We start from the raw sequence: 17,329 nt of genomic DNA on the forward strand, positions 1-17,329 counted from the left end.
TTTTGTTTTTGTGCTCTGATTTGAGTTTTGCAAGGTTTAAACTGCAAGGATGGATGGTGGGCCCCACCGACTGCTAAAAAAAATGCAATCTGTGGATTCATCCCTCTGATGCTGTCAGGTTGAGAACTTAATACATTTTTGTACACATAATACGAGGAACGTTGTCAATTTAAATATAAGGGGCTGATCTCCGATTATTTGTATATGTTCCCCTTTAAGGCTGAGCTAAGTAAGCGTGCTGACTGCAGGCTGTGGGCGTGGAGATATCCTGATCTCACTTCACGGTGACATCAGGATTTAGTGCCCGCCTTATTAAGCAAACTGCAGGGCGCATTGCAACAGAGAAACATTTAATTAGAGTCGGGAGCTAGAGTGAGTAGGGAAGGTGTAACGTAGTCTGGAGAAATGTTTTTGTATTCATTGCTACGTTGAATCGGGTAGTTAGTTGGAGTATTTGCGCCGGATTTCCTGTCCCGTGAAACTGATCAGGAGGTAGGTGAGTTTCAGACCCCAATCGCAGTCGTTTGCACTCCTGTTCCGCCGGTATTGCCTCTTGCTTTTTAAAAATCACTTTGCTTTTTTATTCGTTACTTTTTCGTCTTTTTTAAACGTTTCTTGTTTCTGCTGAATTTCGTGATTTTAAATCCTTTGTTGTACGACAATATTTTTTCCAAAAATGTCGATATGTGTTGGTTGCTGTGCTGGATGAATAAAACTGTCTATAAATTATTAGCCGTGAGCCACTCCGATCAGTTTAATATATAACCTGAACTGCAGCAAGTATTACCCCAGTTTAAAACTTCTGTAAAAGTCTTTCCAAAATAAATACATTTTTGCAATAATGATACAAATGGATTATGCAAACATGCTAGCTGTTTTAGTGTTAATTCAGAAGTTTGGTACATTTTTCTTTACTTTAGTTTAACAAAATCTTAAAAGTTGCAGCTTTTGTAGAACCTGAGATCGGTTTCTGAGTCAGTGTATAAAGTGACTGGATTTTACAATGGTTATGTCAACCTGTTACCAAGAGTTAGGCAAGATACATACGTACATAGATTGAACACAAGGGACTGTCCAAATCACTTCATATCTCATGATTTAAATCGAGTTCCTCCGCAGCTACCTTGAAATCACTTCTGTAGCGAAACACTCACCATTGATCCGTTTGTAGTTATTTTGAGAAATATAAATGCAGCTAACTACCCCTCAAAGATTTGAAAAATGCTCTAAAACACTCTCTCCAAGACAATGGCTTTCTGTGACGTGATTGCTGCAGGCTTCACTTATTTCTTTCAAAAAGTGAGGACAGAACTGAAGCTCTAGACTAAGTTAGAAGTGCATCTCTCCCTTTGAGTTTATGCTGTGATCTAAACCAGTTTCTCTCTCCAGCCAGCAGTAAATCAAGGTGTTAGTATCGGCTCTCAAACTGCAGTGATTGGTTATTTAAAGCTTTACTGTCCCGTGCCTGTTTGCTGCTGAGGCCCAGTTTTAACGGTCCGTTCGGATACGGATCAATTGGTCCCAGACTTCGCTGTTAGTGAACCAATTCCAAAATGCCCTTGTACATGCCATTTTGAGATGATCGATTTCTAGCTCTCTGAGCTGTGAACACGTTAATCGAGTATTTTTTAAATTAAAAATTAAATTAAAAATACACATTACATGGTATTTTCGAGCTGTCCTGTGAAAACTCCAACTAAACGAGAATATTTAGGTAGCAATTCAAAAAACTGTATTCTGTCACTGATATAGAGTCCAATTGTCCTAGTTCCTTCTGCGTCCTCTGCTGGATATAATCCGGATGTTGCTTATTGTCCCTTTTTCTCTGTTTTCCAACTGAATAGCTGTTCTTAATGACACAAGATAGTGAACATCCAGAAGTTTTTGACTATTGAGTCAATGGAAGCCTTACCTCAGGAGCTTGTCCTTTTATCTAATATCTGTAAGTGTCTATATAGAAAGGGTGACTGGATAGTGACTAAAAGCAGAAACGCTATTTGACTTCCTGTAGTTGTATTATGGTAGTGTGGTGATTATGTTACTGGACTTACGATCTGGAGTTTGAGTTCACGTCCATGTCACCACTCAAACCTGCCACCTATGGCAGTTTGAAACATTAAAAAAAATCCGAAAGTTGCTCTTAAGGAAACACTACAATAAAGAATAGCATGCTACAATTCTTAAATTGTGTATAATCTGGCTGAAAGGGTTATATAGCATTGAGTCATAAATCTTACAGCACAGAAAGGGACCATTCAGCTGAACACACTTGTATCACCTGTGAGCTATTCAATTAGTTGTGTCCTCCAATCTTTTCCTATAGCCCTGCAATTCTTTTCTTTTTCTCTTGCAAGTATGTATTTATACTTGCTATATGTGCTGACCTTAAGGTACAATAGCTTGTCAGACCCTTTTTTCAAAGCGGAAGTTTCATTGTGACCACATTAAGTGGCCTTAAGCTTGTGTGATCTGAGTTTAGTTTTTTTTCCTCCTTTTTGATATCAGTAAATTGCAACACCCACATTATTGGTGTTATTACTCATGCTCTGTCAATGTCCCGTCAAAACTAGTCATTTAAAAAAAGCTCAGGTAATGTAATGAAAATTAGAAAGACGTGCTCATACTAGGAAAAGAAATCACAAGTTTCCCACTTCTCCCAGGTGTGAGAGACTTGTTACCAGCAATCGCGATATGTTTTTCATCATTAGTTGGCTTATCTATCTTTTGAGTCTGAGGTGATGACAGCACATGGTGTAAATACTGGGAGTAAATGTGGTGAACCACTTTGTGCCTATATGGATTTTGGCTCAAAAATGAGGGAAGGGGTTTAATATTTCAGGCTTTTTAAAGCTACAATTGTTGAAGTTTTCAGACTTTTCTTATTGGCAGTATTGGAAATTAGGCACAGGGTCACAGGTAAAACATGCAATTTGCAAACAAAAACAGTTGCTACAAAAGCTCAGCAGGTCTGGTAGCATCTGTGAAGAAAAATGAGTAAACGTTTTGGGTCCAGTGACCCTTCCGTAGAATTTGCAAAACTTAGTAACTGCAGCCAATATTGGAGCTGTTTCTATCTGTTAGGTTATTATGATTTTGGTATATTAAGAAAGACTTTGGTTTTGGTCAAAAACATATTGTTCAACATTTGTTGATCCTTATGATTTTGGACTGTATAAAGAGGAGGTGCTACACTTTGGCAGTTAAAGATGTGCATTTTCTCCCTTCAGTTTAGGGTCCCTCTTATGGTTTGTATGCTTCCTTTTCCACTTTGAGTCCAGAAGATAATGACTTTTGCTGACTTGTTCTCTCTCACCTGACCCAGATAGCGATACTTCATGTAGGTATTAAGTGTTGGGAAGCTATTTTATCATGGTGAGCATCAGGACAGCAGACAACTGGAAGCAGGCACTACTGTGCAGTTTTCATTTTTTAAAAAAATGGCAGTTTGTATTTTCTCAACACCGCCCCCCCCCCCCCCCCCCCACCAAAAACTTCTACCAGTAGAAAGCTTTGGATGTTCAAAATCTAATTTTTGAAGCATCAGACATTTGGTACCAAGCTGCAGGAAATTTAAATACTCTTATTTAAATTTGCAGATGTCTAGAGGAAGCCACTTAATTTTTATATTTCCTCTCTTTAGTTTGGTGTGCCTACAACTGTCGTGCCTGTGCCTTCTGTAAGATCTTAGGGCAGATCTGGATGGGTAATAAATGGAGGTCTTGCTAGTAATTCCTCTGTTCCAAGAATGTGTTTTTGCCTGAAATTTCACAGAACGCCTATAGTGTGGAAACAGGCCCTTCAGCCCAACAGGTCCAGACCAACCGTCAGAACATCCCACCCAGACCCATCCCCCTATAAACCACATAATCTATATATCCCTGAATGCTACAGGCAATTTAGCATGGGCAATTTCCCAAGCCTGCATATGTTTGGACTGTGGGAGGAAACTAGAGCTCCTGGAGGAAACATACGCAGACACAAGGAGAATGTGCAAACTCCACACAGACAGTTGCCCGAGGATGCAATTGAACCCAGGTCCCTGATGCTGTGAGGCAGCAGTGCTAACCACTGTGCCACCCCATTTCAGTTGGTTTTCTCACACTTTAATGTTTTAAAATTCACCTACATCCACAATCTTCCAATAAAAAGATGCACATTGGTCAGCTTGTGCCTTGATTTGTGAACAACATGCTCTAATTAAACTGTGGGAATGACAGAATGCAAAGTATGTGCAAGTATTCCCCAGTGTAAAGATTCTGTATGTTTAATGTACAATTCCATACTACTGAGCATTTCTGTCCAACTAAATTATGTTGACATTCTTTTGTGCATTAGAACAGTCACCATTATGCCCACCCCTAAATACAAAATGTTCCAAAATTCAATGATGTTACATCACTCACTGCTACATTCCCTTATGATGCTTCAATGGGTAAACACACAATCTATGTTATACACAGCAACCAATGTTCGACTGTCATTCTATCATCAATATGAGATGAATTGGACTCTTTCAGCCTGGGCAACATGAGGTACATTCAGTAAACACTGAATGGGAACAGGCAGTAAGTGACCAGGGTGAACGCAAGGTGAGGAGAGAACAGTACTTGTGTGACTCTTCACACTGTGGAATTAACATTTTGGTCAATATTCATTCCGCTGGCAGCAAGATGATACCATCTTGGAAAATTGTGACCTAATTCTGTCCCATCTGCATCTTTTCTTCTTCAGGGCTTCCTTTGATTGGCCCAATCTTTATCTGTTTCACAGCAGTTTGGAAAAAGCTCCTGAAGAAATTTCAGTACTCCAAGTATCAATGTCAAAGTATGTAACATAAGACTTCCGGAAGGAACCAGTGCAGGCCATTTAAAGTAAAGAAAGATTCTAGTGTGCTTTTCTGAAACAAAATATAAGAAGCACTGTGAACGCACCTTGTAATCTTTGTATGATTATCAACATACCTCTTGCCCACAGAGAGAACCTCTATTCAAGCTCCATGATGGAGATGGCAGAATAATTATTTCTGTTGCCCTTGTGAGAATCAGCACCATCAGCAGAAGAATGTACATGAACCCTACTAAGAGTGAGCACAATCGGGAGCAGTGACAAAAATGTTCACAGCTGTCTTTTTTTTTAAAATGGTTACATTGAGCATGCTGGAGGCAGCAAGTGAGTGAACAATGGTGAATGAAAGTGGAGATGCAGTTGCTAACCGATATTGTCATTGTCTGACTGGTGCAGCAGTAAAACCACTTTTGGAGGTAGCAGATACTGAAAAATGAAAAGGCCAACTATACAAACTACTTTCATGGTAATGAGCTATGCTGTTAAGCAAGAATAATGGAAAAACTATTACAAACAGTGGGATAATTTCCAAATACTGATTCCTGTATCTTTTTGCAAATAGGAAGTAGGTGCACAGTTTAATTGTTAAATTTGTATAACTGTCCTCTGTCGTACACCAAGTGAGACACACTACAGTTAATATCTTTGGGTTAGTGCCTGCACTGGTTGTTTCTGTGATGCTGTTTCTTCATACAAAATACGGACTTTGTCCAACCCTTCTGTGTCAATAGCAACCTTCTCTTTAATCCAGTACCTTTTTTGTTCCCTTTTGAGTAAAGATAGGGCTAAAGAGGGAACTCTGGCAAAAAAAAGTGAACATGATAGTTTGTACGCTTTTTATAAAAAGCTATGTCTGGCGATTTTAATCAAGACATGTTTTATGTGAGATTTATCTTCAAGATCTGAAGAAACTTAATGATGCTGCAGGTTGGCTGGCTCTGTGGAATGGCATGATCTTCTTAGATCTGATCAGCCATTTTAATCCTTGAATCCCTATGGGGGGAATGGGCCGTTCAGCCTATCAAGTTCACATTGATCCTCTGAAGACTATCCAACCCTGACCATCCCCCATCTCAGTAACCTTGCATTTCCAATGGCTACATGAACATCAACTAGCCACAAAAAGATATGACCCATTATCACTAGTATCCTTACATACAGATGAGGAAGGACATCACTTTGATTGGGACATCACATCCAACCTAGGACAAGCCAAACAGAGCCAAGCATGAGAATTCCTAGAAGCATGGTATTCTAACCAGAACTCCATCAACAAACGCATTGATTTGGAGCCCATCTACCATCCTCTGAGAAAAAGAACAGGCAATGACATCACCAACCCAAGGAAACCTAAACAGATAAATAGAAAGCAGGACATAACACCAGCGCTTCACCGGAGGCTCACTGATGATGTTACCTAGAATGGTGCCGAAACATCTGAAAACTAACCTTCCAGCTCAGTGAGCAAACTCACATCCAGATCAATATATGGAAATTGTCCCTTTTAATTATGGTGGGAATTTTTATGTAATAGATAAATTTAAGGGATGGATGTTGAATGTCAGCCTGATACTTCACTCTAGTAAGAGTTCTAGTCCTTCAAACATTTCATTGTTCTTGTCTTTTGACATTAACTTGTCTTATATGCCTTTTCACATTTTAAGATAACCAATGTAATATAACTTTGTCCTCTTGAATGTATTCCATGTCTGACATCATACTGTGTCAGAATTGCACCGAAGTGCAATTTGTAAAGGAACTTTCAACATCAAAGACACTTATTTGTTAGCACAGCTAGTGATTTGGTTGGAAGATATCTTTCACACCACAACCTGACAATAACGTATAAAGTAAGGTCGTTGATGATTTCTAAAGATCCTGTCTAATCTTCTTTAGTGTAAATGTTATGTCAAACAAGACAAAAAATTGTGAAAATACGAAGCAGTTAAGTCAGTATCTGTAAAGGAAAAGAATTGGTTAATGTTTCAGGTGGTTAACTTTTTTCACCAGAAGCCAAATGTGGTTTCCTAAAGGAGAGTTTTATCACTGATGTGCCTTTTAAGGGGGTGGAGTGAGTCCTACAATCTGAATTATTGAGGTACAATAAACTGAATAATTCAAGAATCTCCTTGGTATTTGACAAGGAGTGAAATATCCTGTTAACTATAACACCAAGTCTTTTAAAGGAATGGTATATTCTCCAGATTGTAACCATTTCATCACGGGGCTGGAACACAGATTTGCAAACTGCTGAGTAATTGCTTTATGCACATTAATCACAAAGTCATCAATACCGAACATTTCTGGAATCACTCGAGCACCTGAACTCACTACAGTTTGGTATTGGGAGGGACTACCTTCAGAGGTTTCTTGAGGCAAATACATTTCAAAACTGAAGTATGTTGTCATGTTGCATGACTTCCAAAAGGGTGAGATTTACTTAAACTTAATCCCTGTAAATATTGAGTTTAAGCTGCTAAAATGGTGTTGCTGGACCTGTCCTTGGCATATTGTTTAGGGTTTTTGGGTCTTTGAGATTACAGTTACAATGCAAGGAGTTTAAATTTATATAACACCAAACTAAGGGATTCTGCAGCGATGATCACCATCTGTGCAAAAAGACGGGATTGCATCTGGGCTGATCAGGTAAACAAAATTCAACGAAAAGGAGTGCAAGTATTGCATCCTAGGAGAAAAGAATAGGAACCAAATACACTCCATTGGATGAAATAAACTGGCCAGAGGGAAGCAGAGAATGTAGTGTTGATTTAGTTTAGTCATGTTTTATTTGAACATAGTAAGTTTGTCAAATGCTGCTACATCAGTTGAGTCTACATCTGTTGGGGTCTTGTTGACAATATTTAAAGGATACTGTTCAAGGAATACTGGGCTCAGTTCTAAGTACAGGTGTAATGCAAGAGGTTTTGCAGTTATTTGAGCAGAATAACAGCTGACCCCAGTATCAAAGGGGAGTAGCTCTGAAGATAAACTTGATCTCTTGAGCCTCTAAAAGGGCTATTGAGCAGAAAGAAAACTAAAGCTGAATAATGCAGCAAGTATCACTGGGAATATTGTTTTTCTGTAATTTTTGATGGTTGAATTAAGGCTACAGGTGGAGGCAAGAAGGTAGGCTCATGAGAGAGGTAGGTGGAAATGTGTATCCTGGATACATGGAATTGAAGGGGTTGAAAAGCCTTTGTTATGAATTAATCTAGGGGATTGACTGTTCACTCTCATATTGCAACAAATATTGTGTTTTTGTGATTTCAGCATCTACGCAGACCCAACAGCCATGACCTGTACTTTGAATGCTGCTCCCCATCAACAGCCCTACATCGCAACTTCAAACAACCGTATGTATCTCACGTCAATGGGAAATGCTCACCAAACACTGCAGATTTCAAATTTGTTTTTTTCAAAAGGGAAACTGGATAATTTTACTGACAACATGGAACAGTCAAATTGTCATTTTAAAAGAAATTTTCACTAATATCCCTTAGAAGACCAGTAACTCTTACCTGATTAGGTCAAATGTGCCACTCTACTGTGATTAACTTAGCTGCTTTTAAGTGTCTTGCGGGCATTAAAATTATGATTTAAGAAGGCCCACCATCAAATTCTGAACGAGTACTGGATGATAATTAAGCCTTTCCATTGCTGTCAGATCATCAAACTGAAACTGAGTAACTACTCTTATTCCTACCTACACCATGTGTACGGAACAGGTCTTAGCCAGATTTATGCTAAATTGGCATTGAGCCTTACCAATTGACATTATACTTTAGACAAGGGCTCCTGTAAATGATCACTGTCCAATAATTCCTTGAACCTAATTTTGAATACCACACTGGCAGTCTTGACTAGAATTTCTCATGAAGAATGGCTGCATAAGTAAGATACTGAGAGATGGCCAACAACAGTGGAACCCAGATGCCAGAAGATGGCTGAACCTCCTGAAAAGATGGAAATGTTTGTTATAGCGAATTCTTTCCATTTTAAAAATTACTTTTCTTCCTCCAACAGGGCAAGAAATGGATCCAATTCAGCTGAACAGCCATTGTTGTTTCGGGAGTTGTCTCCGATCATCTTTCCACAAGCCGCGACCAGCTCCTCTGAAAATGCCTAACAATGAGGAGTCATTTCTACAAATGGAAAAAGATCAGCTGCTCTCCCCATTTAAGAGACTCTCTGTGGATAGCACTATACAGTCACCACCTCAAACACCAGTAAAAGGAGCAAGTCCACTATCTATTTCTGGGTGTACCAGTGATCGAAGTTCTAAGCCACTCCCTCCATTGCCCATCACTAGTGATGTGCCTTTTGATGATGTTGATAGTGAGGTTGAATCCATTACGAGCTCTGAAACTGATTCCCTCTTGCAAGACTATAGGCCACTGAGCTTTAGGTACAATACTCCGAGCAGAAGGAGCTTCCGTGGATGTGGGCAGACCAACTATGCTTACTCAGAAGGTGCTAGTGGAAATAAGTTGCCAGAGAGTTGCAATATGATTAAAGACTCTAACCTGGAAAGCATGGAGGTTACTGAGAAGTCTGTTCGGCCTCACCGCAAATTACGGCGTTCACATTCCGGTCCAGCTGGATCTTACAACAAACCTGTTGCATTTAAAAATGGAGGCTGCTTATCGCATTCATCACCAAATTCCAACGAGGTGAAGCCTGAGGTCCCTCCTCGAGTTCCCATACCCCCGCGACTTGTGAAACATGACTGCCGGAGATGGTCTACAGAGGTGATGTCAGGCATGTATTGTGATGAGGACAGGCCACCGAAGATACCTCCACGGGAACCTGTGTCCAGAAATAACTCGCGCACCCCAAGTCCCAAAAGCCTCCCTTTCTACCTCAATGGAGTGATGCCACCCACACGAAGCTTTGCACCTGATCCTAAATATGTCAGCAACAAAATCTTGCAGCGGCAGAGCAGTGATGGAGCAAACACAAGGGTGCCATGCATTTTACCAATCATGGAAGATGGTAAGAAGATGAGCTCTACACACTACTATCTGCTCCCTGAGAAGCCTCCTTATCTGGACAAGTTTCAGAAGTACTTGGTGGAGGCTCAGAACACATGGGAGTCAAATGATTGCACAGCAGACAATTTAAAGACTTTTGCATTGACCAAACCAGCAACAGTAAAGGGGAAACCTGTTGCTTACGCGGAGGCTCCTTAGATTTTACCATCCCTGCAGAGGGGCATCAAAATATGACATCAGCAAAAAACAGTTCCAGGATAATCCAAGGTAATTGGTTTGCAATTCCTTGGGAAAATAGGTGGAATCACAGAATGTGTGATCCAAAAACCAGTGAAAATACAATGTTAAAATACAATATAAGTTGCTGTAAACCAGAGGCCCTTGAACATGACAGTGACCAGGTTATCTGTACAATAGTTTTACAGTAGACATTTTTCACTAGAACATTTTAGTTTTTTAATTGCACTTTATCTACTTTTTGGAACCTTGAAAAGGCAGTGAACCAGGCAAGATGCATTGAGCACAGTGCCTTATAATATCTTGGAGAAAGTTCAACATCCGTTTGGAATATTAAAGGCCCTTCCCAGGCAGTGACTCTCATGTGAAACAAGCACAACACAATCAAGACTAGATTTTTATTACTGAAACTTCTGATTTATTATATAACTGTCCAGAGACTCTTGCGAAGAAGAACTGCTGCAATTGTTAAAGGGCACATAAGGATGACCATGCCTAATAACAATCCAGCTCAGGGATGCTCAGTGAAGGTCACCTCTGACTTGACTATTTTGAGTGACAAGTATTATACTAAAGTGAAGGGATTTAGTTAAAAGTTAAGCACAGAAACTGCCACAAGTTCATGTCTCTGCCTCTTTCACCCATCCCCAACAATTCATGACATATCTGTTGGGATGGAGAAGCCAAGGGTCAGAGGGAATGGAATCAGTGATCCACTTTGTTTGAAGACTAACAATCTTTTCATTGTCCTTTCTTCCTTGCCTCTCAGGGTGTGCTCCCTTCCTGTTTTGAAAGGAACTGTTACAGCTGTAAATGTGGCACAGGAGAACAGACTTGTCACATTTTGCTATGCCAAGTTTGTAAGCACGAGTAGCTTACCCACACCTTTTAAAGTGTACCCAAAACATGACCTGCATCTTTTTAATATTAACCCACAAAAGGCTGCAGATCATCACCAGCTCTTAATAGGAGATACTTCAGTGGGGATTGGCATGGAGATTGTTAGCATTTGTTCTGCTTGTTGACCTCTTTTATTACCATATCTAAATGTCCATTCTTCAAATGATTGTGAATAATTGACCACCCAGAGCATCACAGTCCACATTACAGTCCTTCGTACATTCACAGTTTCAGAAAAAATGGGCCCATTGTTTCCTGTCTGGCAAGTGAGGTCCATGGTAACCAGCAACTGCTTTCCTGTAGCTCCTACTGTCAGTATTTAGTGTTGTTTGTTTGTGGATGGATATGATTTGTGCCTGTGGCTCATATGTTGCCTTTTTAAGCCCATATATGACCCTAGGTTTGGCCTCCTGAGTCCACATTTAAGGTTGCTACATCAGCTAAGAGTGGGGACTGAAGGAACAAAGCAAGGAAAAAAGAAACATTCAGGAGGTGACTATAATGATGTTGGGCCTCCTAATATAAAGCTCATCGTCTATTGGCAGTAAGATGCAAGACAGCTTCAGCCACAGTTCATCTTGGAAATCAAACACCTCTTCACAGACATAAGCAATTGAGTTAAATGGAAAATAAGATCGTAAGTAAACATCGGGCTACTAAAATAAAACTTAACAGGGTGCAACAAGGGACATAATGGTGAGAGACTCAGTACTAATCTGCAGACTAGTTTACATGATAGTTGATAAGGGACCTAGATGAAGAATCCATGCAGTTGCTTATGTTCGAGAATAGTTTTGTGTAAGTGACTCAATTAACTACATGTACCATAAATGAAGGCCTATAATTCTACTCTTGTGTCATTGGCTGTAACATATCTTTTAATGTATTGTAACTATTTGTTTAAAAACCACAATGATATTTGTTCGTGTGGTCTGTGCAGTATTATTGGGATATCATTAATTACATTATTTAAAAAAAAATTTCTTCGCTATGTCTATTTTTATTAAATTGTTCTGTGTTGCTTGATCAGTGCTGCCTGCTAAGGCTCAACTCTCTCAAAGAAAGTTGGCAGCATTGCTATTTTGCAAACAGTGTGACTAAGCTAAATCAAATGCATGATAAACAATTCATCTACCCATTGGTCAACCTCAGAACTGACCTACAGTGATGTGGGATAAATATGTGCTCTGTGTGTTAATACATTTCTATTCTCCAGTAATCAAATTTGTGGGAATAAGCAGTATGGTATTTTACTATATATGACAGGGGGACTCCAACATACGTCACACCTCACTGAAGTGTTGTGGTTGAAATCAAGCCCTGGTGTTACCAGAGTCATCACAAAAGGTTAAAGATTTTTTAAAAGTACATATAGGTTCTCCAATTTACCTGTTGTTGTTGTTGTCTTTTTTTTTTAAAGACTTTCTTTGGCAAGGATGAACCAGATGTCTACACTTAACAAAAACTATTTATTACAAGTGACTAGGCTTTAGCTATATAGGTAAACAGTTATGAACTGTTGACATAATTAATTTTTAAAAAACTGTAATTTCCTTAAACTTCCCTTTTTCTCTCACAGGCAGACTAGACAGGGGAAAATTTAATGAATGTTATGAATAGAGAGAACACTGGGAAAGTAGGTCAGTTGTCATGGTCTGTTCAGCTAATTCTTGTGCTGATCAGAATGCTGCTTCTCAGTCTTCCCTTTCCCAGATGCTTCCACTGGTTTGCAAGAGGTATGGTGGCTAGCTTACTGATGAGACGTCTCTGGCATATTGACTAAAAATCACAGATTATAGTAACTGCTGAATGAAAGACAAATTAGTTTACCTCAGACTTAAAGCATTTTTGTTTTCTGCAGAGAACAGACAGCTCCTGGACTGGTCATCTGATTAGCCTCTCTATCTCTATCCACAGCTCCAAGCTGTTCAGATATCTGAGAACCAATCACAAAGTACTTTACAGACAGGCCTTTGTCATTGATCTGTGAGCTCAGGACCAGTTATCAATCAGCTACTTGTTGCTAGCTGAATCTCAATATGTAATCTTTTGGCTCTGGTCCATGGCCACTGCTGTTACCCATGGTAGTGCAAATAGTATTCATAGTATCAATTTAATTGCTTTCAAACCTTGCAACAATGCTTGCAATGCAATAAAACAATTACTTTCTCTTTTCAGTTCACAATAAATAAAGGACAAAAGACAGTATTTACACATGGCTGAGCAACGAAGAAGAACTTCATTGTTGAGAGAGAGAGTTTCTTTTTACTTGATACTTTTATGTGTACAGAAACTGAGATGGAAGCACACAAGCACATCATTCATATCAGAAATAATTGGTTTCTTTTACACAAACTGGGAAGATGATGTGCTAGTCAAGCTTGTGTTGCCAAAGAAATCTAATTTGACAAAATTAGACTGAGTGTAGTCCTGGGGAGTATGTGTAACTAAAATCCAGGAATGTTTACTATGCCTGTGAAACTGAAGCTATATTCAAAATATATCATTTGTATTTGAATGCCCAGGACCCTATAATCTAAGCCATCTTTACAGCTGATCTCCATATCAATATGGCCCTCAAAAATACCTCTTCACTATTTCTTTTAACCCATCTTCTCCATTTCAGCTCTGTGCCATTCATTCACTGAGTGCTTAGTACCTAATTAACACAAGATTTAACAATTAAGTGTTTTTTTTTAAGAGGTGTATACCTTAGTAGTAGCCACAGCTCGTATTTATATCATCGACTGACTACATGTAGCAACGGAGTACCACATTGTTATACAGCCGTAGAACTGTACAGGAGGAGGGTCAGCCCAGCAAGTCCAAGATGGCTGTCTGTAGAGCTTCCAGTCAATCTCCACCCCTTCAGCCTTGCAAGTTTTTCTCTTGAGTACCTCCTTCAATTTCATCTTAAAATACAAACAAGGAACAAGTGTAGGCCATTTAGCCCTTTGAGCCTGCTCTGCCATTCAGTAAGTTTGATCTGATTTTTGACCTCAACACTACATTCCTACAGATCCCTAATGATCTTTCATCCCCTTGGTAATCAAGAACCTACCTACCTCTGCCTTAAAACTATTAACCCGCCTTAAAACTCACGAGTCAGGGTAAGTCCCAGATGATTGGAAAATTGCTGTTGTAATTCCCCTTAAGAAAGGATCAAGGCAAAAGATGGAAAATTATAGGCCGAGTAGCCTAACCTCGGTAGTTGGTAAAATTCTTGAATCCATCGTCAAGGATGAGATTTCTAAATTCCTAGAAGTGCCGGGTCAGATTAGAACAAGTCAGCATGGATTTAATAAGGGGAAGTCGTGCCTGACAAACCTGTTAGAATTCTTTGAAGAGGTAACAAGTATGTTAGATAAGGGAAACCCAGAAGAGGTAACAAGTATGTTAGATAAGGGAAACCCAGTAGATGTTATCTATCTAGACTTCCAAAAGGCCTTTGATACGGTGCCTCATGGGATGCTGCTGAGCAAGGTGAGGGCCCATGGTGTTCGAGGTGATCCACTGGCTTGGATTGAGGATTGGCTGTCTGACAGAAGGCAGAGAGTTGGGATAAAAGGCTCTTTTTCGGAATGGCAACCTGTGACGAGTGGTGTCCCGCAGAAGTCAGTGTTGGGGGCCACAGCTATTCACCTTGTATATTAATGATCTGGATGAAGGGACTGGGGGCATTCTGGTGAAGTTTGCCGATGATATGAAGATAGGTGGACAGGCAGGTAGTACTGAGGAGGTGGGGAAGCTGCAGAAGGATTTAGACAGTTCAGGAGAGTGGTCCAGGAAATGGCTGATGAAATTCAGTGTGAGTAAATGTGAGGCTTTGCACTTTGGAAAAAAGAATACAGGCATGGACTATTTTCTTAATGGTGATTAAAATTCGTAAAGCAGAAGTACAAAGGGATCTGGGAGTGTTGGTCCAGGATTCTCTAAAGGTTAACTTGCAGGTAGAGTCTGTGATTAAGAAAGCAATTGTAATGTTGTCGTTTATCTCAAGGGGGTTGGAATATAAAAGCAGCGATGTGCTTCTGAGGCTTTATAAAGCTTTAGTTAGGCCCCATTTAGAATACTGTGTCCAATTTTGGGCCCCACACCTCAGGAAGGACATACTGGCCCAGGAGCGTGTCCAGCAGAGATTCACATGGATGATCCCTGGAATGGAAGGTTTAACGTATGATGAATGGCTAAGGATCCTGGGATTGTACTTATTGGAGTTTAGAAGGTTGAGGGGAGATCTAATAGAAACTTACAAGAAAATGTATGGTTTAGAAGGGGTGGACGCTAGGAAGTTGTTTCCGATAGGCAGGGAGACTAGGACCCGTGGGCACAGCCTTAAAATTAGAGGGGGTAAATTTAAAACTGAAATGAGATGACATTTCTTCAGCCAGAGAGTGGTGGGCTTGTGGAATTCATTGCGATGGAGTGCAGTGGAGGCCGGGACTTGGATGCCTTCAAGGCAGAGATCGACAAATTCTTGATCTCAGAAGGAATCAAGGGCTCCGGGGAGAGTGCAGGGAAGTGGAGTTGAAATGCCTATCAGCCATGATTTAAATAGCGAGTTGGACTTGATGGGCCGAATGGCCTTACTTCCACTCCTATGTCTTATGGTCTTATTTGAAGTTTCTGCATCCACTGCTTTTTGAGGAAGGGAATTCCAATGACACTCAACCCTTGGAGAACAAAATGTTTTCTCATCTCTGTTTTAATTGGGCATGCCTGATTTTTTAAACTATAACCCCTGGTTCTAGATTGTCCCACAACATCAAACGTGCTTTCAACGTCCACCCGGTCAAGTCCTCCCAGGATCTTGTATGTTTCAGTTAAATCATCTCTGACTCTTCTAAACTCCTGAGGATCCAGGCCTGGTATGTGTGTCCTCAAAAGCTAATCTGGTCATTCGGGTTTCAGTCAAGTAAAGACTCTCTGATGTGCTTCTATGCACCAACATCCTTCCACAAGAATGGCAATCAGTACTGTAGACAGATACAGTCTCACCAATGCCCTGTATAACCAAAGCATAACCTCCCTACTATTGCCTTCAATTCCCTTCGCAATAAATGATAACATTCTATTAGCTTTCCTGATTACTTGCAGTACCGGCATACTAATCTTCTGTGATTCCTGCACTAGGACATTCCAATCTCTGCAACCTCTCACCATTTAGAATATATGTTTTTTTACAGTCAAAATGGACAATTTCACACTTTTCCAGTTTGTACTCCACTTCCTTTTAAAATTATTCATTGTCTACACTAGCGCCATTCTTGTTAGCAGCAAGTTTTAGGTCATTACCACTTGCGTAAAAACAATTTTCATTCTATCTGTTCCCAACTCCAAAATTCCCCAACCTTAATTCTATGTATCCTAATTTTTGTAATGACCAGACAACGCAAATAACTTTTTTCTATCTGCCATGAACCTGCCCTTAAAGTTGAGCCCCTTTATCAAATTTTACTCAAACTCTTTTGCTTAAAGGTGTCACTACCGCTGTCTCTCCAACCTAACCTTGGAGCTAAAATCCTCCACCCTTGGAATCATTCTGGTAAGTTACAATTATACCCCCTCAAAGACATCCTTCCTTAAAATGTCGTGGCCTGAAATGGATGGACTATACTAGTTGTGGCTTAACCAGAGCTTTATAAAAGTTCATAACTTCATTTTTGACATGGAGTACACCCTTGCCCTAAACAACCTTTCAGCGATCATAGATGGAATACAAAAATCTGTTCCCTCTTTTTGGAGCCTGAGAAAACGATCCAATTTTTACCTCACTTGACAGGTAGCAAACCCAAACTGGCCTCTCACCTGCTCATGAAGATGTGAACTGACAGAGTTGCCCAGTGACTTCCTATTATCCCTAATTCCCACCTTGCATTCTTCCCAACTCCCCTTGATCCCAACACACCACCGGTCCCAGCTCAGGAACAAATAACAATTTCTAAAGGAAGGGAGAATATGGTAGCCTGATTTTGTTGGTAACTAAAATTTTTCCCAGCCTCTCATCTATGTAGCCTTCCCTCAACATATTAGGCAGCATGTTCAAATTTAATGGGCATTATAGCTTGCAGAATCTATTCGTTCTTCAAGATCTATGCCTTTGGTCTAAGAATTATTAGAATTTATAACATTTGTTGGTGCTTGCTCTTCAAGAGAAGCCATATACTCCATTTCTTCTTCCCTACAGCTGGTATAATTGGATAATAATCAAAGAGAGTTCTAACTGACTACGTACCATTCCCCAAGACATCCCTGGAGCAGCGAGGACAACTGTAATTCTCAGAATATTTGTGTCAACACAGATCAGGGAAGCAACCTTTGCCTTGCCTGCTATGTAGGGTCATCTTTTTGGATTC

The 17,329-nt window shown here is 40.0% G+C and overlaps 1 protein-coding gene across 2 annotated transcripts; it reads left to right on the plus strand.

The window, feature by feature from the left end:
* Positions 1-293: 293 nt before the first annotated feature.
* On the plus strand, positions 294-11,920 carry LOC125466636 (ERBB receptor feedback inhibitor 1-like). 2 transcript variants are annotated; one of them, XM_048561420.2, is made up of 3 exons: positions 294-496; positions 8,116-8,198; positions 8,869-11,920. In XM_048561420.2, the coding sequence occupies exons 2-3, from the start codon at positions 8,138-8,140 to the stop codon at positions 10,032-10,034; spliced, it is 1,227 nt and encodes a 408-aa protein (XP_048417377.1). In that variant the 5' UTR covers positions 294-496; positions 8,116-8,137; the 3' UTR covers positions 10,035-11,920. The 2 variants fall into 2 exon arrangements, with proteins under 2 accessions (XP_048417377.1, XP_048417378.1); XM_048561421.2 differs by having other exon boundaries at positions 294-492.
* The last annotated feature ends 5,409 nt before the right edge of the window (positions 11,921-17,329 follow it).

Source organism: Stegostoma tigrinum, chromosome 28, assembly GCF_030684315.1.
Source record: "Stegostoma tigrinum isolate sSteTig4 chromosome 28, sSteTig4.hap1, whole genome shotgun sequence".
NCBI lineage: Eukaryota > Metazoa > Chordata > Chondrichthyes > Orectolobiformes > Stegostomatidae > Stegostoma > Stegostoma tigrinum.

Coding starts and splice junctions, on each gene's coding strand:
- LOC125466636 (XM_048561420.2), top strand. CDS start 8,138: ATGACCTGTACTTTGAATGCTGCTCCCCATCAACAGCCCTACATCGCA. Junction 8,199..8,868: donor CATCGCAACTTCAAACAACC/GTATGTATCTCA, acceptor TTCCTCCAACAG/GGCAAGAAATGGATCCAATT.